The following is a 26,430-nucleotide window of genomic DNA, read 5'->3' on the forward strand; positions in this document are numbered from 1 at the left end:
ACACCCAGGCGCCCCAGCTGGGAAACTCTTTAAACAATCACTCACTAGTTCTTTTCAAAGGTGGGCTGGCAGTTATACTGTGCCCATGTCCAACCCTTTCCTGTGGTACCTCTGATTCTACATAGGTATCTTTTGTGTTGTTTTTTTTTAGTTTATTTATCTTGAAAGAAAGGGAAAGAGAGTGGGGGAGGGGGAGGGGGGAGAGGGAGAGGGAGAGGGGAGAGAAGGAGAAAGAATCCCAAGCAAGCTCAGCACTGCCAGCACAGAGGCCGATGTGGGGCTCGAACCCATGAACTGTGAGATCATGACCTGAGCCAAAACCAAGAGTCAGATGCTTAACCCACTGAGCCAGCCACCCAGGTGCCCCTTCACATGGGTATCTTTTAATCACAAGCATTGAGCGCCTAGGCTGCTGGAAACTCTAAACAAGTGAAAAGCATGGATCTGCCTTGAGGCAATGAATGTACCTGAGACCATAAAAGCCCCCAAAATAGTATTTGCTTACCTTTGACAGGGAGAAATAACATTCCTTCCATCCGTGGAAATGAGGCTTCATACGCAGGAGAATTATAGAGCAAACAGTTTAAAGTGGCATCAGATGGCAGAGTCGAAATCCATGAAGTGAGGGGAGATCCACTTGACAGCTTTTTTTCACTGCCAAGTAGTATTTTCCCAGCTTTAGCGCAATCCTGGCGGAAAGTTTCGGATGGTAAGATAGTGCCTCCTACAAGGTGGAGCAGTTGACACACTGTCCAGTACCCAAGGTGATCCGGGGACTCCCACAACTGAAATAAAAATTATAAAGAACCTCAGGTAGTTATAAATGAGGCACCCATAAAGAAAACTTAGGGGACTGAAAGGCAACCGACGGAAGGGGAAAAGATACTTGCAAATGACATATCGGATAAAGGGCTACTATCCAAAATCGATAAAGAACTCACCAAACTCCACACCCAAAACACAAATAATCCGCTGAAGAAATGGGCGGAAGACATCAATAGACACTTTTCTAAAGAAGACATCCAGATGGCCACCAGGCACATGAAAAGATGCTCAACGTCACTCCTCATCAGGCAAATACAAATCAAAACTACACTGAGATACCACCTCACAGAGTGAGGTCAGAGTGGCCAAAATGAACAAATCAGGAGACTATAGATGCTGGAGGGGCTGTGGAGAAACGGGAACCCTCTTGCACTGTTGGTGGGAATGCAAACTGGGGCACCCGCTCTGAAAAACAGTGTGGAGGTTCCTCCAAAAATTAAAAATAGATCTACCCTAGGACCCAGCAATAGCACTGCTAGGAATTTACCCAAGGGATACAGGAGTGCTGATGCATAGGGACACTTGTACCCCAATGTTTATAGCAGCACTTTCAACAATAGCCAAATTATGGAAAGAGCCTAAATGTCCATCAACTTTATGTATTTATTATCCAACGAATGGATAAAGAAGATGTGGTTTATATACACAATTGAATACTACTTGGCAACGCGAAAAAATGAAATCTGACCATTTGTAGCAACATGGATGGAACTGGAGAGGGTTAAGTGAAATGAGTCAGGCAGAGAAAGACAGATACCTTATGTTTTCACTCATATGTGTATCCTTAGAAACTCAACAGAAGATCAGTGGGGAGGAGAAGGGGGGTGGAAAAAAGTTACAGAGAGGGAAGGAGGCAAGCCATAAGAGACTCTTAAATACTGAGAATAAACTGAGGGTTGATGGGGGGTGGGGGGGGAGGGGAAAGTGGGTGATGGGCACTGAGGAGGGCACCTGTTGGGATGAGCACTGGGTGTTTCAATTTGGGTGGAAACCAATTTGACAATAAATTTCATATTAAAAAAAGAAAGCAAGCTTAGGGAGATCAAGAGAAAGTCAAGCTGGCATCTACATTAAAGGATCAAATTCCACAATCATTGTATTTATTAAGCCAAACACAAATAATGGCCAGTATCCTGTTACCGTACAGCCTAAGAATATAACTACTACATACTATGCCTTCTAGAAAGTGCCCATGTAGTGAAAACAACACTTGAGTTCTATTTTCCGGCAAGGAACAGAAGTGATAAAAATCACTGGAGAGGAATCATGAAATGTCAAGAGTCAAAAGAAACATACAGTACATTAATAAAAATAATTCTGTCCTACACAACAGAACACAACAATGGCTAGGTACCAAGGGAGCTAGGCAGGAGCCCCTCTCCTAGGGGGGGATCACTGCTGACTCACCCACTCCACATGACTGTGTGGGGACCAAGCAGGTCTCAGTTCTGTCCTCACTGCTCTCACCAAAGTCCTCGTCACCTCTTGCCTGAACTCTTACTGTACAGCCTCTAAAGTCTGTGTCCCGCCTCGAATCTGTCCTCCATGTTTCTCTAAGAAGTATTCTTCCAAATCATATATCACATCATGCTATTTCTCTAAAAAACTTTCAAGGGCTTCCCACTGCCTCCACGATAACGTAACTCTTGGATAGCCCAGCCCTAAACAAACTTTCCAAACACATTATCTTTCCCTCACCCATCGCTGCTTTCCAGACACACTGAACCACTAATGTTTCCTGAACATGCCCTGTTTTATCATCCATGCTTTTGTTCATTGTTTCCTGTGTCTTCCCCTTCCCTCTTCACTAAGTTTGGTAATCTAGCTCAAATACTGCTTTCTCTGTAAAAGCCGCTCTTCGCTTCCTCACACACAGCCAACGCTCCATTCAACCTTCTTTTAACAAGCTTTTTTTTTTTTTTAAGGCATTAAAATCTTGCTTTATTACAACAATTTGGTCGAACTCCAATACCCATTTGAGCAAACATCCTGAACTGACCTACTTAATCAGTGGGAATTCTATCAGGGAGCATTGAGGTAACCCCCTCTGAGTCTCAACACCCAAGCATGGATTTCAAACTTTCATTGAGCAAACTTTATACGCCATAGATTAGTGAGACACAGTGCCTGTCTTCTAGAATTTTAAAGTTGGGGGTGGAACAGTAATAAAATGAAATATTTAATGCAGCATCACAATATAACATGAGAATATTCAAGTAGTATGGGAACAGAAGAGTGCCTACCCCAAAATATGATTATTGTGCTGGTTTGCCTACTCCACAGGACAGTTAATAACTGTAGACAATAAATTGCTATGGAAATGTGAGGTCTTCCAGGACACCTCCAAACTTTCCATATATTCAGGTTCAAAGAGGGGCATAAGAGTGCCCAAGGTGACAGCAAGGGAAGGATAGACTAGTCCAAGAACCCAGTACTATCTTGGATAGCGCTTTTAATATGAGGGTTAAGACCCTTTGATGGACTTGGATGGATCCTTTGATGGATCAATTTCCTGGCTTATGATCAGCGTTTAAAAAAAAAAAAAAAAAAAAACCAGGCTAGGAAATATCAGAGAACAGAAAATATCACATGTAACGAAGATAAACAATATATTGTAAGACTTTTCAGTTATGCATGCCAGTTTGGAAATTAATCAATATCTGCCATTACCATCCATGTGTCCATGCCTGTGTTCACTGCTATAGGGGAGAATGGTAAGCTAGTTCATACACCACAGATCCTGATTGGGGTTTTCCACCAAAGGGAAACAAAAAAATTTGTTGAAATTGTTAGAGATTCTGGCTAGAGGACAGCCAGGAAAAAAAAAAATCTGCTAATCAGTTGAAAAGTAAAGCTTTAATAAGAATTGAAAAAAAAAATCAACTTTTGATGAGAAGTAATATATGCACATGATTTGAAAAAACCACCATGAGGAATGCAAACTGGTGCAGCCACTCTGTAAAACAGTGTGGAGTTTCCTCAAAAAATTTAAAATAGGGCTACCCTAGGACCCAGCAGTTGCACTACTAGGTATTTACCCAAAGGATACAAAACGCTGATTTGAAGGGGCACATGCACCCCAACGTTTACAGCACCACTATCGACAAGAGCCAAAGTATGGAAAGAGCCCAAATGTCCAACGATGGATGAATGGATAAAGATGTGGTATATATACACAACGGAATATTACTCGGTGATGAAAAAGAATGAAATCTTGCCATTTGCAACAACGTGGATGGAACTAGAGGGTATTATGCTAAGCAAAATTAGAGAAAGACAAATATATGACTTCACTCATATGAGGACTTTAAGATACAAAACAGATGAACATACGGGAAGAAAACATACAAGAACAGGGAGGGAGACAAACCATAAGAGATGCTTAAATACAGGGAACAAATTGAGGGTTGTTGGAGGGGTGCTGGGTGGGGGGATGGGCTAAATGAGTGATGGGCATTAAGGAGGGCACTTGTTGGGATGAGCACTGGCTGTTATATGGAAGTGATGAATCATTAAATTCTACTCCTGAAACCATTAGTACACTTTATGTGAGCTAACTTGGATGTAAATAAAATTTTTTTTGAAGTTATGTCAAAACAAAAAACACAATCAATATAAAGAGTATGGTTATATTTTTCATTTTTTTTTTTAATTTTTTTAACGTTTATTTATTTTTGAGACAGGGAGAGACAGAGCATGAACGGGAGAGGGTCAGAGAGAAAGGGAGACACAGAATCTGAAACAGGCTCCGGGCTCTGAGCTGTCAGCACAGAGCCCCACGCGGGGCTCGAACTCACGGACCGCGAGATCATGACCTCAGCCGAAGTCGGACGCTTAACCGACTGAGCCACCCAGGCGCCCCTATATTTTTCATTTTTATGCATATTACAGAATAACTGACAGACAAGCCTTAGTGATAGTTTCGAATCTGGAGATTTATAAATGTCCACAAGACTGTAAACTCCAGGAAAGCATCTGTCTGGTTCACTTAATGGTACACTCAGCACACCTAGCAGACATGTAATAAGTAGGTGTTGAATAAATCGGAGAGAAGCCGAAAGTGTTCCAGGAGTCTCCTATGTTCCCTTTATTCTGCCAGAGTTCTGTGCTTGGATCCCTCCTCCCCCAGTCTGTGAATCCAGGTTCTGTTTCTCCCGTTCCATTTCCCAGATGGGGAGCTCCACCAGACAGGGCCTGGATTTTCTCTCCTTCCCTTTCTCTGCCCTTGTAGCCAGAGCGCTCCAAGGACAGGACCCAAAGCTCCCTTTTGTCTCCAAGGTGTGGCCGGGCAGAGGCTTTTTTTTTTTTTTCTTTTTTTTTCTTTTTATTTTTTTAATTTTTTTTTTTTCAACGTTTTTTATTTATTTTTGGGACAGTGAGAGACAGAGCATGAACGGGGGAGGGGCAGAGAGAGAGGGAGACGAGCCATCAGCCCAGAGCCCGACGCGGGGCTCGAACTCACGGACCGCGAGATCGTGACCTGGCTGAAGTCGGACGCTTAACCGACTGCGCCACCCAGGCGCCCCCAGAGGCGTTTTGAATAGTAAAGGATCAATCTTCACCAGAAAAAAAAAATTCCAGAAAAGCCTGTTTGATGGGACATTTTCTTAGGGGAAACGACACAGCTAACGTGAGAAGGGAAGCCTCAGAGAAGACCCATCCCCTCAGAAGGTAGAGTGTTAGAACTGGAAGGGGTCTCCAAAAAGGTACCATCTATCTCCTTATTGCAAAGCTATTCCAAAAAGAGAAAAAGGAGAGAAGGATCTCCAAGCCCCATCCGTTAAGATTTCTAGCCAGTATTTGATATAATTTCAGAACCAAGTCTTTGTTGTGATCTGGTGTCAATCATCCCAAATCAAACACTTATGTGTTGTGCATGGGTCCAACACTTCATTTGCTGCCTTAAGAAATTTTAAGTTTTAGGATTCCTTTTTCTCCATGAAATGTTTACAATCCCCTTAAACACTGTCCCTTCCTTTTGACAAGCTGCTGCCTTATTTTGCATTTCCCACGCCTTTTTTGGGCTTTGCATGCGAAAGCACGTTGGAAATTTTAACATTACATACCATTATTTAAGCATCTGCTCATTTTCCATTTGTAATCTTGCAATTTAACCCACCCCTCGTTCAGTGGCAGGAGTTTTCAATAAGCAGAATCACATCTTTCACCTGGTTAACCCACTTCCCATCAATTAGAAGAAAATCGGCACTTTTACTGCCTAAGCCCCATAGATGGGCACTTGCTGAAACAAACTAAGCTCGTTTCTAGTTCAAACCTTTATACCTGTTCTTTGCCTGGAATGTTCTTTCCCAGCCTTCACATTCCTCCTCCTTCACCTTCTCTGCTTATAAAGGCCTCCCCCGACCATCACCCTATATACAACAGTCCCCCCACCCTTTTACCTCCTCCTGCTCACCGGTTTGATCTGTTAATCTTATCTGTTTCATGAATCTTCCTCACCAGAAGGTAAAGCACTTCAGCTGACCACCGCACCCCCAGCAGCTACAACGTGCAGTAGGCGCTCGGTGCAATGGCTTGACTAGTACAACAAGCAGACAGCAGAAAAATGAAGGTAAAAATACATACTTATCAGGGGTGCTTAACTGAAGCTGGGGCCCCAAATGAGCCACTTAGAACCGGAAGTACCTAAATGTACTCCTTTAGTCAACAGATACTTAACTGAGCTCGCACAACGTTCAAGGTGCATCTGCAGGGGACACAGAGGGGTGTGCGGACCTGCCTTTGAGACGTTTTTAGACCAGATGAAAGGGAGAGACTTGCACGAGCGGAACTGATCACTGGGAAAGGGTAAGTGCCGCAAAAGTGGCTGGAAATTCAAGACAGAGACCGAGGTGTTGCCACTGGGCAGGGCGTTGGAAGAGAGGCTTAGACTCGCAAAGGCTTCCGGGTGGCTGATAAGACAGAACAAGCACTCAAGATTTGTTGACCCAAGAGACCATGCTTCTTCACATGCTGGAATATTCCCTGGGAAGGCGGACAGGGCCCAAATTGTGAAGGGCTTTAAACGCTGACCTCAGCAGGGCCCAAGGACCTACCTGCTTTGTCGTGAAGACTCTCCCACTTTGTGACCACAGGACTTTCCTCCCGAACGGACCCATGCGGGTCAGGCTGGTCGCATTCTGGGTCCACTGGCGGCTCTGCGGACGCCGCCAGGTTCCGGCTGATCCCGCAGGACACCGTGCACCAAGTCGGACCTTACCATTAACTCACCTTGGGCCACTCGGTGGTGTCCACCCAGTACAAGGTGATTTTTCGGGCGATCATGACCTCCTGCACTCGCTTGGGCAGCAACTTCTCCATCACCTGCTTAGGGGCTGGCGGCAGGCGCTGGGCCTGCGCCTCGCACCCGGACACGAACTGCAGCAGCTCCCTCTGCGAATGCGGGCAGGGGGCCAGCAGGAAGACCGCGTTCACGAAGCCCCCGAGCGCAGTCTCGGCCTCCTTGGCCTCGCTCTCCACGTCCAGCAGTCTCCTCCCGCTGCTGCGCAGGATCGGCTTGGTGGGCGACGTGATCTCGGGCCGGTCCCACTGGTAGTCTAGCAGCGTCTCCATCAGGGCGCCGTGCGTGTGGCTGGCCCTGGGCGCCGGGCCCGGCAGGTGGGCGCCGTGGGCGCCGTCCCCGAGCACGGCGTCCAGCTCCTCCTCGAAGTCCTCCCAGGAGCGGGCCCCCAGCTCGCGGAAGTCAGACACGCGGGACGGCCGGCTCCGCGCCCCCTGGGAGTCAAAGAACTTGAAGGCCCAGCGGACCCTGGCCAGGCCGAATCGGCAGCTCAGGTAAGTGAGGAGGCGCAGGGCGGCCCGCCGGGCCGGGCTCCGGCCGGCGGCACCGCCCGCGGTGTCCAGCAGCAACATAACGTTGTGACAGCAGGCCATGCCGGCCGCGCCGCCGCCCCCGGGCTCCGGCCGGGGCCCGCGCCGCCGTCCTCTCGGCCCTCGCCTCAGGGAGCCAGCGCCATTCACCACTTTCCCTCAGGAGTCCCGGTGGAAAAGCTCCCGCGCTCTCCAAGCGCTGCTGCCATTGGCGGAGTCAGCCCCCAGAGTCAGCTCCTATTGGTCGCTCGCCTCACGTAACTTACGTGAGTAACTCCCAGCCTTGGCGCTGATTGGAAGGACGACGGAGAAGCTCTCTGCCTGATTGGTGGAGGGCGTGGCTGTGAGTGGGGCACCCAGTTCCGGGAGAAACTTAACATTCATTGGCTTGGGCCTTCATTTTAAAATTTAAAGAGGTTGCGCTTCGGGGGCGTGTCCTTAAGTTTCCCCTTTGGTCAGGAGGCCTGGGTTTGGGCGATTGTGCGCAGGCTTGGGTGCGGGCTGCTGGGAGATGTTTACCGAGACTGAAAATTTAGGGCTGGAGGGGAACTTGAGACGGTCCGATTCAAACTGGCAGGAAGCCGCCCTAGACTTTCTATGGAGTAGAATCCGATGATGAAATTTTCGTTTTGTGTAATTTAAGAAAAATTTATTAACAATTAAAAGTTCACTTTGCCCCAATAATTTCAAGGAGTTTCTCTGAAGAAGGTAATTAGATCCAAATAAAAGACTTAGGTACATCATAGAGTTACTTACTTAATTTGAGAAAGATTGGAAAACAGCTCAAATGGGCATGACTAAAGTACGGTACGGCCTAAAGGGAAGGAACATCAAGCGGCTTTCAAAAATATTTTTATATGTAACATTAGATTTTTTTAAAAAAAGACTGTGAAACAGCACATGCAGTGAGAACCCCCAATTTTCTATGCGTATATTTTTAAACTGTTATAAAACTGTACCGAAAGTTGTCATAATGAGGACATTATGGTGATTTTAAACATAAACATATATACCTATTTCACACTTTTCTGAATTTTCTATTCTGTATCCCCTTATTACTTTTATAGTCAGGAAGAAATATACTTAGTGACTAAAAAGCATTTCCTGTTGCAAATAGAAGAAGCCAGGTTTCTAATCAGGCAACAAGGTAAAGGGAATATTCAAGGTAGAGGCTGAGGACAAAGGGGGAGTGTGTTTACTGTAAGCTGTAGGGAGGTCAAGGAAGGGTGGGAGATGGGACCAGTTTAAGGGACATGTTCTGCCATTTTTGAGTGGAGTGTTCTGTAAATACCAATTAGATCCCATTGGTTAGTGTGTTTTTTGAGTGCTTCTATATCTGTGCTGATTTTCTAACTATTCTCTCAGTTGTTGAGAGGAAGATGTTGAAGTCTTCAACTATAATTGTGGATGTGTCTTATTTCTTTCAGTTCTATCATTATATTGCATCATGTTTTGCATCTCTGTTTGATGCGTACACCCTTAGAATTGCTGTGTCTTCTTAGTGTATTGGCCCTTCTATCACTATGTAATAGTCCTTTCTTGTAACTGGTGCTTTTCTTTGCTCTGAAATAAATTTATCTGCTATTAATATAGCCTGTCTTGCTTTCTTTGATTAGTGTTTGCATAGTATATCTGGCTTGGATCTTTTTCTGTTAACTTATCTATATCATTATGTTTGAAGTGAGTTTCTTTACATAACATATAATTGAGTCAGTTTTAAAAATCTGTTCTGCCAGTGGCGCCTGGGTGGCTCAGTCGGTGGGGTGTCCGACTTCCTTCAGGTCATGATCTCACGGTTCATGGGTTCAAGCCCCATGTGGGGTTCTGTGCTGACAGCTTGAAGCCTGGGGCCGGCGTCAGATTCTGTGTCTCCCCCTCTCTCTCTGCCCCTCCCCCGCTCACACTCTGTCTCTCTTTGTTTCAAAAATAAATGAACATTAAAAAAAATCTGTTCTGCCAATCTATCTTTTAATTGATGTATTTAGACTATGTGTAATGTATTATTGATTAGTAGGGCTTAAGTCTGCCATTTCATTTTTTGTTTTTTGTTTTTTCCTCCTCCTTCCCTCAGTGCTAATTGAAACTTTTTAAAAAAAATTTTAATGTTTATTTATTTTTGAAGGAAAGAGAGAGCGTGAGCAGGGGAGGGGCAGAGAGAGAGGGAGACACAGAATCCGAAAGGGGCTCCAGGCTCTGCACTGTCAGCGCAGAGCCCCACGCGGGACTCGAACTCGCAAACCACAAGATCATGACCTGAAGTTGGTCGCTTAACTGACTGAGTCACCCAGGCACCCCGAACCTTTTTTTTAAATTCAATTTTTATTTATTAATTTTGTTTGTTACTGTATTTCTTTATATAGATTTTTATTATTATTATTTGAGAGTGCACGGGTGGGGGAAGAGGGGCAGAGGGAAATAGAGAATCTTAAGCAGGCTCCCCACTCACCACAGGGCCCAACACGGCCACGATCCTATGACCCTGGGATCATGACCTGAGCCGAAATCAAGAGTAAGATGCTCCACCAACTGAGCCACCCAGGTGCCCCAGTATAGATTTTTTTTAGGGTTTTGTGTGAGTATTACAATATGTATGTATAACTTAACCACAGTCTGGTGAAGTATAATGTGGTAAAGTATAGAAATATTACCTCCTTTTAAGTCCCCTTACCCTTCCTCACTTAAAATTGTCTATTTCCTTTATAAACATTAATACCTACATTGGTTATAATTTTTGCCTTAACCATCAAACTTCTAAAACTTGAGAAGGAAATTGTATTGTCTTTACTCATACTCTTTCCATTGTTATTTCTTTTTTCCTGACGTTCTAAGATTCCTTCTTTTATCATTTTTTCCTGTGTTTTACAGCTTCCACTAGCCATTCTTTTAGAGTAAGTCTGCTTGTAGAAAATTCCTTAATTTTCTGAGAATGTTTTTGTTTCTGAAAGACTTTCACTGAATATAGAATTCTGGGTTGACAGATCTTTTTTTTTTTTTTTTTTCCACCCCTATCACTTAGAAAATGTAGCCCCCTTCCCCCTGGCCTCTGTGGCCTCTGCTGACACTGCAGGTGGGGGAACTGTGTCACCACAGGGGTTGTGCCAGTCCTGTTTCTCTGCTGTGCCTCCTCCGACATCACCCCAGCAGGGGCAGAGGGGGGCATCTTGTTCCCAGCAGATAGATGTGGGAGTCCAGGTTCCCTAAGGGACCTTCACTTTGGTCCTCATTACCATCGGGTGGGGATAAAAGTGCCAGCTCCCCACTTGGCCTCTGATGCCACCCTGGCAGGGGAAGGGGCTGCCTCGTGATGCCCAGCGTGGGCGCAAGTGTGGGATCCCACTCAGCCTTTGCTGATGGGGCTGGGACACTGTTTGCTTGTTTGCTGGTTGGTTTGATTTGGGTTGGCTTGGTGTTTTTTGGAGTTTTACCTGACGGGAGTGATTATTGTCTAGAAGTTTTCTGTCTTGCTTGTCTACCCCTTTCCTGGTCTTTTGACTGGAGAGAGCAGACTTTCCTCGGGGATTTTTTTTAGTCTGCATCCATGGATGTATAAGGTCACCAGCTTCTTCAGTATCCAGTCAGATATAAAAGGACAAAAGAAAACCCTGGGAACTCACTGCCATGTCATTCTTTGGGTCTCAAGGCCCCAAGCAAAGTTTGCCTCTTCTCTCAACCTCAAAGAAGTCTTCTCATGTCTGTGTATATAGAATGTCCATGAGTTTTCAGCTTTACTTAGTGGGAATAATAGGAATATGTGTACCCTATTTTGTCTGGAGCTAGAAGTCGGGTGTTGTTGTTTTGGGTTTTTTGCTTTTTTTTTTTTTTTTTTTTTTAATGTTTATTTTTGAGAGAGCTAGAGCACAAGCAGGGGAGGGGCAGAGAGAGAGGGAAACCCAGAATCTGAAGCAGGCTCCAGGCTCCGAGCTGTCAGCACAGAGCCCGATGCCGGTCTTGAACTCACGAACCGTGACATCTTGACCTGAGCTGAAGCCGGATGTTTAACCTACTGAGCCACCCAGGTGCCCTGGGAGTTGTTTTTTATTATAACTTCTCACGTTACACTGTATTCGAGCTATCTCCCTTTCACTTTCTAAAAGCTGTGAGTTCTTAAAGTTGTTAAAGGGCAAGAACTATGTTTCGTCTTTGTATCCCTCTTGCCTAGAAGAGTAGCAATAAATTATTATCATAATTGAAATGCAGTATGTTACCAAGCGTTTCCCAGATTAGGAATTTGTGCATATACACACATTACCACCAGAGGGCAGCAGCAGCAACCCTTCACCGGGGACTCTCAAGCCTACAAGCCCGCTCCAGAATGAAAGCTTTCCCCAGAACTGCTTGTCCTTCATTTGGGTGAGAAAAGCAAAAATCTGGGAACTTACTGTAATTGGGCCTCTGAGGGAGAAAAAGGGACCTTGGGGTGGCTGACAAGGCTGCACCTGGAGCACGTGGGTCCCATTCTTTTGGGAAACGATGCGTTCCGTATTCCTATAAAGCAAGGGAAGTCACATATTTCCAGCATCTAGAGGGACAGGCATAATTCTGGCCACTCTCAGTAATTCTGTGAGGCAGGCATTATTTTACAGATGAGAAAACTGAGGCTCAGAGGGGCTCTCACAGCTTGTAAGAGAGAGCACTGGAACTCTTTCACTGCTTCCCGCAGGAGATCCCAGGACAGCCTCCTCCCCTGATGGAGTGGACAGAAGGGACCTCTTTGGGCAATGGAGCCCAGGAGATCCAGCAAGCCTCTGAGCCCTGCATTCTTCGTCTTCCTTTAAAGGGGTGATAATCCAGTTTGGTTTTAAGAGCTGTGCGATCTAGGGCCAGGACCAGCGGGGCCCAGTACAAAGTGAAAATGTGGGACCCCTTATTAAAAAAATTAAACATTTCAAAACAGCAGCAACAGAGCAGTAAGTCAAGCACAGGGCCCTTCCAAGCACGAGGGGCCGGTGTGACCCTATAAGACACATGTCCACAGAGCTAGCCTGCCTAGAGCAATAAGAGAAATAGGGAAATCATAACAACTTCCCTCTTTAGGGCAACTAATTTGAACCATACTCTTTCACTTTAAATATTTGATTTCTGTTAACCTTTCTGGGGTTTTCTCCCCCTGTGTGTTCTTTTATCTCTGCAATGAGGAGGTTGGACTAAACCAGCAGTTCTCAACCCTGGTTACACATTAGAAGCACTTGGGGACTTTTAAAAACTATCCAAAGCTGGCCCTACCCGGCAAAGATTCTAATTGAGTTGGGTTGCGGTGGGGCTTGGGCATACCACCAAACTCCCTCCTTGCTCTGAGTTTCTGGTTTGTTTGTTTTTTTCTTTTTTTTTCTAAAAAAAAAAAAAAAAATTTTTTTTTTACACTCATTTATTTTTGAGAGACAGAGAGAAACAGAGCGTGAGCAGGGGAGGGGCAGAGACCAAGGGACACACAGAGTCCCAAGCAGGCTCCAGGCTCCTAGCCATCAGCACAGAGCCTGAGGCGGGGCTCGAACCCATGAACCATGAGATCATGACCTGAGCTGAAGTCAGATGCTCAACCGACTAAGCCACCCAGGCGCCGCCCCCCCCCTTTTTTTTTTTTTTGATGTTTTTATGTATTTATTTATTTTGAGAGACACAAACAGCACAAGGGGCAGAGGGGCACAGAGAGAGGGAGATACAGACTCCGAAGCAGTCTCCATTCTCCCAGCTGTCCGCACAGGGCCCAACGCGGGGCTCTAACTCACAAAGTGTGAGATCATGACCTGAGCTGAAGTCGGATGCTTAACCGACCGAGCCACCCAGGGGCCCAGTGAAACTCTGGTTTCTCCTTGAGGGTGATGATGACACAAATGTCCTTTGAGAAAGGAGCTGAGGTGTCTGGACCCCTCCAGCTCCCGTTGGGCAGGGAATCTTGAGGTCACAGGTCTGGGGATTTTTACTGGCATTGACATACAGCGTATGTGTCCTTGGTGGGTCTGGATAAGGGGTGGGTCTTCCGAGGAGATTGTTTCTCTTCCACGCCAGGCATTTGTTCAACCAGAACATTCCTATTTAATCCCCAAAACCATGTGTACATCTCCATTTTAACCGTTCAGAAAAGTTAAGTAAGTTGCTGGATGTCACACGGCTCAGTGAGTGGTCGCTCTACTTCCTGGAGGAGGAGGGCTGTGGCTCAGAGATGGGATGGAGTGGGGAGCAGGAGTGCAGGCTGGGCGGTGATTGTCTCACCCCTGCCCTGTCCGCTCTCAGACCCCTCCTGACCTAAGGCCTGGGACCCTAATCTCTTGTTCCAACCTCACTCTGCTCTGACCCCAGCAGTGCTCCCTAGGAAACCAGGTCTGAGGGCCAGTGTGATTCCAGAGTCCTGTGGGCCTGGCCTTCTTTGTTGGCGGAGAAAGCCAAGCTGTGGCTGAAGCCAGTGAGGCATGGCCCAGGCCTGCCTTATCAGGACGGCACAGAGCTCAGAAACCCTTCACCTTGGGCCCTGTGACGATCGTTTGGAACACCAGGTCCACTCACCGATGGGAGAACTGGAGGATGAAAGGAAGGTCCCCTGGCAGGCAGAAGCCCATTAAGAAATGAGGCCAAAGCGGCGGTTGTGGGGCCACTGCGCCCGCTGAAACTCCTTACAGAATCAAAGCCCTTCTCGGAAGTCATTTATACTGCAAATTGTAATGGGCCTGCCCCGTGAGGAGGCAGTTAGGCAGGGAAAGATCATGGCCTCGGGCTCTACCCCAGGGCGGGGCTAGCTTCACCGTGAAGGAAGGGTCTCACATTCCCTCAGGACGCTTGGAGGGGCTTGTAGAGGCTCGGGGAAGTTGTGGGGTCCTCGTGGCAGGGCGGGAAGGTACCGAAGCCCCAGACAATTTGGGGGGGGGGGGTGGGCAAGACTGCAATCTCCCTAATGGACCCAGGGCCAGACCAGAGGATGGGGCGGAAGCTAATCTGGAAGCCCCACCCCCTAGGCGTCCACCCACCCCCTTCGGACAGGGGGCCCGAGGGCTCACAGCCCTGCGTTGGGCTAAGCCCATGAGGCCTGGACCAGCTAACGCGAGCCAGGAGGAAAGATTTCTATCACACTGTGGATCCCAGGACTGCGAAGTGGTTTGGGAGTGGAGGGCTGGGCAACCTGCTTTTAATTCATTCTTCAAAAAGCATAGGTCAGATGAAAAATAATTTTCTAAGATGAACCGTGATAGGGGATGAGACACAGTCCTGGAGACAGATGGGGGTGATGTTTGCACAATAGTGCAAATGTACTTACTTAAGGCTGCTGAACTGTTTACTTTAAAATTGTTAAAACAGTAACTTTTATGTTATGCATATTTCACTACAATTAAAAAAGAAGAAGAAGAATATGATACTGTGGTTAGCTTAGAAAGCATGTCAGGCCAGTCTCATCTGAGGCTGAAGAGAGGTTTCCGCGCGCTCCAAGAGCACCTGTAGGCTGGGGCCACCCAGCTTTTGCGGGAGGCACTGTCTTCTCCTCAGGGTCATCATGACCCACCCAAGAGGTTAGAAATGGCTTTTAAAGAGCCTGACAGATGTGCCTCTCTTTTCACTCTTTCTGGCTATCCTTAGGTCCGTGAGATGGGATTTTTCTGTCTCCAGTAATATTTGGGGATGAATGTGAGGAATGAGCCAGTAAATCAGGTTCTGGCTCAGGAAGCATTTTTTGCCACCATGTTTTAGGACTGATGAACCATTTTACAAAATCACAGCTGATGTGAGTGTGTGGAGTTTGCAGTGGAGAATGTAGGCTGCCAACCTCAGAGAGCCAGATAGTGACCCAGAGGAGAAGGCACTCTGGGCAGAGATCCCATAATACTCCCTGTAGGGGTCCATGGCACTGTGCTAGGAGCCCAAAGGGATCCAGGTAAGAAGCGACTTCCTTACCTGTAGTGTATCTTTTTTTTTCTTTTTTAAGAGAGACAGAGAGCACACACACACGTGTGTGTGTGTGTGTGTGTGTGTGTGTGTGTGTGTGTGTGTGTGTGTAGGGGAGGGGCAGAGAGAGAATCTTAAGCAGGCTCCATGTCCAGCACAGAGCCTGGATTCAGGGCTCCATCTCCTGACCGTGAGATCATGACCTGAGCCCAAATCAAGAGTAGGATGCTTAACTGACTGAACCACCCAGGTGCCCCATTGCCTGGAGTGTATCTTAAAAATTCACAGGAGTAGATGATACTATGTTTTTATTAAAAACATACAATGTCATTTTGGCAACCCATATACTGAAACTAGAATGATATGGAAGATTAACTCAGTCCCCACATAAGGATGACATCAAATTTGTGAAGTGTCCCAGATTCTTTTAGCAGTAGATAGCTGAAAAGTAAAATTAAAATAAAATCCAATTTATGATAAAGACAAAAAACCAGAAAATACCTAAGAATAAGTTTAACAAAAGATGTGCAAGACTTACATAATGAAAACTACAAAACATTCATAAGGTAAACGTTTAAAGGATGTAAGCATAGGGAGAGACATACCATGTTCATGGATTAGAAGATTCAATATTGTTAATTCTCCTCAATTGGTTTATAGATTTAATTCATAAATCATAATCTCCATAGGTTTGTTTATAGAAATTAACATGCTAATTCTAAAATTTATGCAGAACTCAACACCCAAAAAACAAATAATCCAGTGAAGAAATGGGCAAAAGACAAGAATAGACACTTCTCCAAAGACGACATCCAGATGGCCAACTGACACATGAAAAAATGCTCAACAGCACTCATCATCAGGGAAATACAAATCAAAACCACAATGAGATACCACCTTACACCTGTCAGAATGGCTAACATTAACAACTCAGGAAACAACAGATGTTGGCGAGGATGCAGAGAAAGAGGATCTCTTTTGCACTGCTGGTGGCATTGCAAACTGGTGCAGCCACTCTGGAAAACAGGATGGAGATTCCTCAAAAAACTGAAAATAGAACTACCCTATGACCCAGCAATTGCACTACTAGGCATTTATCCACGGGATACAGGTGTGCTCTTTCGAAGGGACACATGCACCCCCATGTTTATAGCAGCACTATCGACAATAGCCAAAGTATGGAAAGAACCCAAATGTCCATCAATAGATGAATGGATAAAGAAGATGTGGTATATATATACAATGGAGTATTACTCAGCAATCAAAAAGAATGAAATCTTGCCATTTGCAACTACATGGATGGACCTGGAGGGTATTATGCTAAGTGAAATTAGTCAGAGAAAGACAAAAATCCTATGACTTCATTCATATGAGGACTTTAAGAGACAAAACAGATGAACATAAGGGAAGGGAAACAAAAATAATATAAAAACAGGGAGGGGGACAAAACAGAAGAGACTCATAAATACGGAGAATAAACAGAGCATTACTGGAGGGGTTGTGGGAGGGGGGATGGGCTAAATGGGTAAGGGGCACTAAGGAATCTACTCCTAAAATCATTGTTGCACTATATGCTAACTAATTTGAATGTAAATTTTAAAAAATTAAAAGTAAAATTAAGAATAAATAAAATAAAACTTATGCAGACATGCAAAGGATCTAGAATATCCAAAGCAATCTTGAAAAAGAAGTTAGAATACTTACATTACCTTACTTCAAGACTTAATATAAAATTACAGTAATCAACATAGTGTGGTACCATTATAAGGATCAAGCAATGCATCAAGGACAGAATAGAGAGCTGAAAATAGACCCACACTTATTTAGTCATTTGGTTTTGGCAATGGTGCCAAAGCCAATCCAAGGGGGAGAGGAAAATATTTTTAATAAATGGGGCTGAAAAACTGGATATCTATATAGAAAAAAATAGCCTTAATTCCTACTTCACACCGTACACAAAAAGTAATTAAAGATGGATCATAGATGTAAACATAAAAGCTAAAACCATAAGCTCTTAGAAGAAAACAGAGGTGGGGTACCTGGGTGCTTCAGTGGGTTAAGCACCCAACTCTTGATTTCTTTGGCTCAGGTCATGATCTCATGGTTTGTGGGATCAAGCCCTGTGTTGGGTTCTGTGCTGACAACGTGGAACCTGCTCGAGATTCTCTGTCTCCCTCTGCCCCTCTCCCCTGCTTGTTCTCTCTCCTTCATTCTCTCTCTCAAAATAAATAAATAAACATTTTAAAAAGAAGAAGAAGAAAACAGAGGAGAATATCTTTGTGGCTAAGAGTAGCAAATGTTTCTTAGGACACAGAAAGCAATAACCGTAAGTTAAAAATCTGATAAATAAGACTTTATCAATAGTTTAAGCTCTCAAAGACCTCGTTTAAAAATGAACTGGCGGGGCGCCTGGGTGGCTTAGTCGGTTAAGCGTCCGACTTCGGCTCAGGTCGTGATCTCACGGTCCGTGAGTTCGAGCCCCGCGTTGGGCTCTGTGCTGACCGCTCAGAGCCTGGAGCCTGTTTCAGATTCTGTGTCTCCCTCTCTCTGGCCCTCCCCCGTTCATGCTCTGTCTCTCTCTGTCTCAAAAATAAATAAACGTTAAAAAAAAAAATTTTTAAAAAATGAATGGGCAAGGGGTGTCTGGCTGGTTCAGTCAGTGAAGCATGTGACTTTTGACCTTGGGGTTGTTAGTTCAAGCCCCACACAGGGTATAGAGATTACTTAAAAAAAATAATAATGAAATAAAATCTTTAAAAAAAAAAATGATGGGGCACCTGGGTGGCTCAGTTGGTAAGCATCTGGCTCTTCAGCTCAGGTCATGATCTCACAGTTCATGAGTTTGAGCCCCACATCAGAGTCTGCATGGACAGCAAGGAGCCTGCTTGGGATTCTCTCTCTCTCCCTCTCTCTCTGCCCCTCCCCTGCTCATGCGTTCTGTTCCTCTCTCCCAAAATACATAAACAAACTTTTTAAAAACCCAAACAGGCAAGCTATAGACTGGAGGACACATTTGCAAACCATATCTGATAAGAACTGGTATCCGGGATGAGTAAAGAATTTCTACAACTCAATAAATAAAAAGGCAAACCACCCCGGTGAAAAACTGGCAAGAGATGTGAACAGATGGCTCACAAAAGATGATAGATGACTGGATAATAAGCACATGAAAAAGACAATATCATTCATAATCAGGGCAGTGCAAATTAAAATAAGATATTACAACATACGCAACAGAATTTAAACAGCTGACCCCCACCAAAGGCTAACGAGGATAAAGAGCAACCAGAACTCTCCTATATTGTTAGTGGGAATGTAAAATAATACAACCACTTTGGAAAAGGCCAGTTCTCTTATTTATTTATTTTTTAATGAGATGATATCACCTTCCTCACCTTCCACATTGAGCTATTTCCAAAATTAAATAAAGCAAGTAAAGCACCTGACACATAGTAAGTAGTAAGTAAGTAAATAAATAAATAAATAAAGTAATAAAGTAATAAATAAATAAATAAATAAATAAATAAAGTAATAAATAAATAAAGCGCGTAAAGCACCTGACACATCAAGAAATGATGAAAAGGCCAATTCTTTTAAAATTAATTATACACCGGGGTGCCTGGGTTACTCAGTTCGTTAAGCATCTCTTTTTTTTTTTTCTTTATTTTGAGAGAGACAAAGAGCGAGTTGGGGAGGTGCAGAGAGAGAGAGAGAGAGAGAGAGAGAGAGAGAGAATCCCAAACAGGCTCCATGTGGCCAGCACAGAGCCCAGTGTGGGGCTCAAACCCATGAAGCTGTGAGATCATGACCTGCGCCGAAATCAAGAGTTGGATGCTTAACCCACTGAGCCACCCAGGCACCCTCAAGCTCTGACTTGATTTCAGATCAGGTCATAATCTTGCAGTTTGTGGAATCAAGCCCCGTATCAAGCACTGTGCTGACAACGTGGAGCCTGCTTGGGATTTTCTCGCTCCCCCTCTCTCTCTGCTTCTCCCCTACTCATGCACGCACATACTCTTGCTCTCTCAAAATAAATATTTTTTAAAAAACTAATTATACGCCAACCCTATGACCCAACAATTCCACTTCTAGGTATTGACCTGATAGGATGTATATGTCTACAAAAAAATATGTTTAAGAATGTTCATAGCAGCTTTTCCCTAAGAGCCAAAAAACTGGAAACAGCCCAGACATCCATCAAAAGGAAAATGGGTAACGGGGCTAGATTCATACGATGGAATATTATTCCTAGTAAAAAAAAAAAAAAAGAACAGGGAGCCTGGGTGGCTTAGTTGGTTGAGCATCTGACTTTGGCTCAGGTTGTGATCTCACAGTTCATGGAACATCAGGCTCGCTGCTGTCAGCGCAGAGCCTGCTTTGGATCTTCTGTTCCCTTCTCTCTCTGCCCCTCCTGGCTTGCACTCTCTCTCTCACAAAAATAAATTTTAAAACTTAAAAAAAAAAAAAAGAACAAACTATTGGTACATGCAACAACATAAGTGACTCAACATCATTATGTTTAGTGACATAAACTTTGAACAAAAGAGTATATTCTGTATGATTCAATTTATATAAAGTTCCAGAACAGGTAAAACTAACCTAGGGTAGAACCAATCAGAACAGTGTTGTTCTCCGAGAGGTTGGGGGCAGGTATCAATAGGGAAGGGACATGAGGAAACTTTCTGGGGTGATGGTAGGGTTCTACATCTTGATAGAGGTTGGGGTGCACAGGTTTATGTATTTGTCAGAATTTGGCAGCTGTATACTTAAGGGTCTGTATCTCATTGCTTATAGATTTCACTTCAAAAAACTATAAACAAATACTGAGCTCTAGTTAACATAAACATACTGAAGTAACTAAGGGGAAGTTACCGGCGTCTGCAATTTACTTTGAGATGCACAAAAAATAAAATGTATTGATGGATGGATAGACAGAGAGACATATGATAAAGCAAATATAGTAAACTACTAATAGTAGAAATTGGGCAGTGGGTATAGGGATATTTTCACTGTGAAAATAATTATGTTTGAAATGTTTCATTTAAAATGTGGAAAACAGGGGCGCCTGGGTGGCTTAGTCGGTTGAGTATCCGCCTTCAGCTCAAGTCATGACCTTATCGTTCATGAGTTCAAGCTCCACATCGGGACTTCCACTGTGAATGAAGAACTGGACAGATCCCTCAGCATTCCCCAAGTGGAGACACAGAGGTGACCCAAGGCCTGGAGCCCCAGCATCCCCCAACAGGCACAGCGCAGAGGCTGACTTTGGTTTGGAGCTGGAGGTCCTTGCCTGGCCAAAGCCTTTTATCCCAGCCCCTAGGGGGAGTAAAGGGAAGAGGTGGGTTGGGGTCTGCTGAGCCAGTGCTGGGGAGCTGAGCATCAGGGCATCAGGCCAAGGGGATCCTCCCAGGTCACTATGGCACCTCCCTGCCTTCTGGTCCGCTGGCTTTTACTGCCAAGTTGGGTGATGGGTTAACTCTCAGTTAACCTGAGAGTGCAGAGACCAGAACTGGCAGGGCTTGGGATGGGGATAGGGCTGGCTGGGAAAAGGAGGTCTTCACAGGCAGGACCAGATGAGGAAAAGACAAAGAGGACTTGACTTCTTTCAGCTGAGGGCCAGTGGTGGCCTGCCCTGGTCAGCCCATCCTGCCCACCCCACCCTGCGATTAATGTGGCAACTGTGAATCGTCAAGATGACAGGGAATCAGCACTGATGAATAGGTGTGCTAAGCCCCCACAGGTACCTACAGGCGTGGTGTCCTTGCCTCTGAGCATCTCTGACCTTGTGGGCATGGTCCTGGGCCACCCCCCCTTACTTGTTACTCTATACTTTGAGTATCTTTGTGTGTTTATCCTGATTTCTTTTCTTAAAAAAAAAAAAACCTGTTATTAAAAAGTAATACGTGCTTATCATAGAAAATGTGACAAATTAAATAAATTGAAATAATCACCCAGAGATGACCTCTATTAAGCCTGTGATGTGGTTCCTGACCATGTTTATTTCCCAATGGGTATAGAGCCAATTAAAAAAAAAAATTAGATTATAACATGTGTGCTATTTTGTAGACTGTCTTTTCCACTTAGCAGTATATCATGGGGGTCTTTCCTAGTCATGAAATACAAGGAAATAATGATCATTTTCAAGAGCTGCCTAGCATCCCAGTAACACGGATGTGTGCTAAGTTGTTTGATCTCCTCTAGATGAACATTTAGATTCTTAAAATATTTTGCTATTATACACAGTACTGTGATTACAAACATCCTTGGACACAAGTCTGCCCTTGTCCGTGATCTTTTTGTTCGTGAATTCTTTGATGTGAAATTATTCTCTTAGATGGAAGGTAAAATCTTTGTTTTAAAGTTTCAAAATCTTTGTTGGCTTTTTTTGCTAAATGAAATGGACATCCGATGTGCTCCCCTGTTCAGAATTCTTTCCCCCCGTCTTCTAATAATAGCCTTCTGTTTTTCCTGTAGGGAGCCAGGCTTCCCCCACTCCTCTACTTGAGGCAGCCAGAATACTCTCTTAACCCTGGCTGCAGTGTTCAGTTCAGAGATGGGCATAAGATCCAGAGAGAATTAATCAAAGTATTCCCTGAGACTCTATATAAACTACTGTCACAGGGGGCTCTTTCTCTCCCTTTTGGATCAGAAGTCACAAAGATAGAGCCCCTGAATCCAGCTATGCCTGAAGCCTTCCCTCCCTCGGTCTTCCCGGTTAATTGAGTCAGTGAACATCCTTTGTGTGTTTGTTTAAGCTAGTTTTGCCTGGGTTGCTGTCACTTATAAGTGAGGGAGTCCAGAATAATACTGGAAAGTGATACAAATTTATATTCTCAATAGCATGAGATGAAAATGCCAATTTCCAAGGCCCTCCTCCTTGCCACCCAGTTAACAGTATATCGTGGAGGTCTTGCCGTGTCACGATTAGGGGCTTGAAGCAGTCAGCTATTCTGAAATGCTCTGGGTCGTGAAGGTGCGAGAGGGACACAGTATAATCCTAAAGTAGTGGGACCAAACGTGGGAGGTGACAAGGCAAACCTAGATTGTGAGAAAATCATTCCCCAGAATTCTGCATGAAACCAGGAAACGCACAGGCTCCAGTGAGCATAGTAGTCAATGGACAGGTGGGTCCTGGGTCCTGCACAGACATGTGTTAGGTTTAAAAACAAATGGTCCACCAATAAGGGCAACAACCACATGCACGGACGTTTGATTGCTTGCGTCTTATAGCATAAAACTGCAGAAACTTAAGAGCAAAGGTGGCAAACTAGCATGCCATGGGCTGTATCCAGCTGAGCTACATGGTTTGTGTAACTTGCAGAATGCCTTTAAAGTATTTGAAAAAAGGAACCTAAGCTCTTGCCGAAATGGTTCATCTCAGGGCTGGAGCAGGAAGAGTTCCCTTGGGGAACATGGGACATCAAGGTGTGCCTGGAGGGGAAGAGTGACCAAAGGCAGCAGAGATACATCAAAAACCACGCAGAAACCATCTTCAAGGGCTCCCACTGGCCAAGACGGAACAATTTGAGCATCAAAAAAGAATAAAGTCTATGAGAGGAGCCTGGGTGGCTCAGTCAGTGAAGCATCTGACTTCAGCTCAGGTCATGATCTCATGGTTCATGAGTTCAAGCCCCGCATCGGGCTCTCTGCTGTCAGTGCAGAGCCTGCTTCAGAGGCTTCCTCTGTCTCCCTGTCTCTCTGCCCCTCCCCTGCTTGTGCTCTCTTGCTCTCTCGCTCTCAAAAATAAATAAAAACATTTTAAAATGTTTTATAAATAAATTTTTTAAAGAATAGGGGCGCCTGGGTGGCACAGTCGGTTAAGCGTCCGACTTCAACCAGGTCACGATCTCGCGGTCCGTGAGTTCGAGCCCCGCGACAGGCTCTGGGCCGATGGCTCGGAGCCTGGAGCCTGTTTCCGATTCTGTGTCTCCCTCTCTCTCTGCCCCTCCCCCGTTCATGCTCTCTCTCTGTCCCAAAAATAAATAAAAAACGTTGAAAAAAAAATTTAAAGAATAAAGCAGCGGCGACTGGGAGGCTCAGTCGGTTGAGCGCCCGACTTCGGCTCAGGTCATGATCTCACGGTTATGGGTTTGAGCCCCGCGTCAGGCTCTGTGCTGACAGCTCGGAGCCTGGAGCCTGCTTTGGATTCTGTGTCTCCCTCTCTCTGCCCCTTCACCAGCTCACACTCTGTCTCTCTCTTTCTCTCTCTTTCTCTCAAAAATAAATAAACATTAAAAAAAATTAAAAAGGAAAAAAAAAAGACTAAAGGCTGTAACTGATGATACAATATTGAATACGTAAAAATCCAGCAGCCAGAATAGTGAATACTTCAAAAAGGAAAGGAACACTTTGTCGTTACAGTGGTCCCTTCTGATCTGCAGTTTCAATTACCCACAGTCAGGTGCGGCCTGGAAGCAGAGGGTCCTTTTTCTGGCATATCGTCAGAAGGTCAGTAATAGCCTGACGCTTGTCACAGTGCTTACGTCATTCACCTCCCTTCATCTCCTCACGTAGGCATTTTATCACCTCACAGCCTCGCGAGAAGAGTGAGTCCAGAACAGGAAGATGTTTTGCGAGAGAGACCACATCCACGTGAGTCTTAATATAGCATAATGTTACAGCTGTTCTATCTTGTTATTATTGTCATTAACCTCTTACTGTGCCTAGGTTATAAATTAAACTGTATCATAGGTATGTATGTACAGGAAAAAAACATAGTATCTATGGGGTTCAGTGCTATATGTGGTTTCAGACATCCACTGGGGGTCTTGGAACATGCTCCCCATGGATAAGGGGGGACTACTCTATTGGCCAAAGCTGTTGCACCAACTCTTTACTCCGAGAGTTGGTAATTAAAGCCAAAACATTATTTTTTTTTTTTCTGCCATCCAGTAAGAACAAGTAGATCCAGTTTCAGGCAGCCCCAGTTGATGACACAAGAAAGCTCTTCGTCATAGAACAATGCAAGCTAATAAATGTCAAAGAAAGAGCCTTAGAAAAACACCCTCTTGCAATCCCTAATGAAGTAATTGATTCGGGCAGGAGGTATCAAGGGATGCTAAAACCATTTGGTAAAATGCTCCTGGGGAGCAATGATGATCTAAGGAAGAAAACGCAAAGTTACAAGACAGGGAATGATCTCAACCCAGTCTCTCATCTAACGTCTGTACTAATAGGACAGCGTCCTGTGCCTTCTGAGGTCCTGGATTAGGCAGTCAGCACCACCCGGGGTACATTCTTGACAAAACGTTAACATCGATGTAATCAAGCCTTTAGCTCTAACTTCCAGTTTGCAGGGAATACAGAGGATAAGGGAACAAGTTAAGTGACATCACAAGGAAACAACCAGACCTATCTAGATAAATAGGACAGTCAACAAGACACTGGTCTGAGTTCTTCAAATCAGTGTCAGTTGAAACACACACAAAAAATAACAAAACAGGGGCGCCTGGGTGGCTTAGTCGGTTAAGCGTCCAACTTTGGCTCAGGTTATGATCTCATGGTTTGTGAGTTCGAGCCCCACGTTGGGCTCTCTGCTGTCAGCTCAGAGCCCACTTTGGATCTTCTGTCTCCTCCTCTCTGTGCCCCTCCCCGCCCACGCTCTCCCTCTCTCTCTCTCTCTCAAAAATAAATAAACATTAAAAAAGCAACAAAACGAACAGACCAGTGGGAATCTCTTCTAGATTAAAGATACTTAAGACACATAACTACCAAATCCAATTTTTGGTCCTCTATTGGATTCTGGTTTGAACAATCCATCTAAAGCATCGTCTTTGGGGTAGTGAAAGAAATACGAATGAAGACAGGGTATTTGTTAATTTTCTTTTCTTTTCTAAGTGGACTCCACACCCAGTGTGCAGCGTGGGGCCCAACGTGGGGCTTGAACTCATGACCCCAAGATCAAAACCTGAGTTAAGGGGCGCCTGGGTGGCTCAGTCAGTTAAGCGTCCTACTTCAGCTCAGGTCACGATCTCACGGTCTGTGGGTTCGAGCCCCGCGTCGGGCTCTGGGCTGATGGCTCAGAGCCTGGAGCCTGCTTCCGATTCTGTGTCTCCCTCTCTCTCTGCCCCTTCCCCGTTCATGCTCTGTCTCTCTCTGTCTCAAAAATAAATAAACGTTAAAAAAATTAAAAAAAAAAAACCTGAGTTAAAATCAAGAGTAGGACACTAACTGAGCCACCCAGTTGCCCTGGTGTTTGTTAATTTTCTTAGGTATTGTTAAGTAGCTACTACTTTGGAAAAATAGCATCTACTTTTGAAGAGATGCCTATTGAAATGTTTAAGGATAAAATATTTTATTAGCTTCTCTGATTTTGTTACTTTAAAATACTGAAGCAGAAGAAAAGTAGATAAAATGTGGCAAAATGTTAAATCTGAGTGATGAGTGTATTTGGATGTGGGTGTTCATCATACTATCACTCTGTTTCTCTTTATGTTTGGAGTTTTTAATATAATGAAAATGTTTAACAGATCAAGAATATTTGACCAATTATTACCAAATCTGGGTATTTCACATCAAGAAATCCACAGAGATCTGGCCACTGGGTCCATATTTCCAGATGGAAACATCTGGGCAGGGACTGCTCCTTCAGTTCCTCTGTCCTCCACATGCCCTTCTCTCTGCTCACTTCCTCCACTAACTTACCTGCCTGGCCCTTGAAGACATTTGTGTTTGCCTTCAAAGACCCAACCATGGGGCGCCTGGGTGGCTCAGTCCGTTAAGCGTCTGACTCTTGTCTTCGACTCAGGCCATGATCTCACGGTACCTGAGTTCAATCCCCACATCCGTCTCTGCACTGAGAGTTGGCTGACAGTGTGGAGCCTGTTTGGGATATATTCTCATTTTCTCTCTCTCTCTCTCAAAATAAATAAACTTAAAAAAACCCAAAGACCCTACCAAACATAC

The 26,430-nt window shown here is 44.8% G+C and overlaps 1 protein-coding gene and 1 long non-coding RNA gene across 5 annotated transcripts in view; both read right to left on the reverse strand.

Annotated features, from left to right (window-relative positions):
- The window catches only part of TICRR (TOPBP1 interacting checkpoint and replication regulator), a 49,399-nt gene extending 40,812 nt beyond the window's left edge, over positions 1–8,587 (reverse strand). Inside the window, exons 1-2 of the mRNA XM_058736596.1 lie at positions 7,057–8,587; positions 506–785 (exon numbers count right to left, since the gene is read on the reverse strand). Coding sequence (XP_058592579.1) covers positions 506–785; positions 7,057–7,719 — 943 coding nt within the window. The 5' untranslated portion in view covers positions 7,720–8,587. The remainder of the gene's footprint in view (positions 1–505; positions 786–7,056) is intronic.
- A 2,939-nt stretch (positions 8,588–11,526) lies between these two features.
- LOC131516037 (uncharacterized) overlaps positions 11,527–26,430 on the reverse strand; it is a 58,301-nt gene continuing 43,397 nt past the window's right edge. For all 4 annotated transcript variants that reach the window (XR_009263822.1, XR_009263821.1, XR_009263819.1 and 1 more), the window contains one exon: positions 11,527–12,141. This is a non-coding gene — a long non-coding RNA (uncharacterized LOC131516037). The remainder of the gene's footprint in view (positions 12,142–26,430) is intronic.

This window comes from Neofelis nebulosa, chromosome 7, assembly GCF_028018385.1.
Source record: "Neofelis nebulosa isolate mNeoNeb1 chromosome 7, mNeoNeb1.pri, whole genome shotgun sequence".
NCBI lineage: Eukaryota > Metazoa > Chordata > Mammalia > Carnivora > Felidae > Neofelis > Neofelis nebulosa.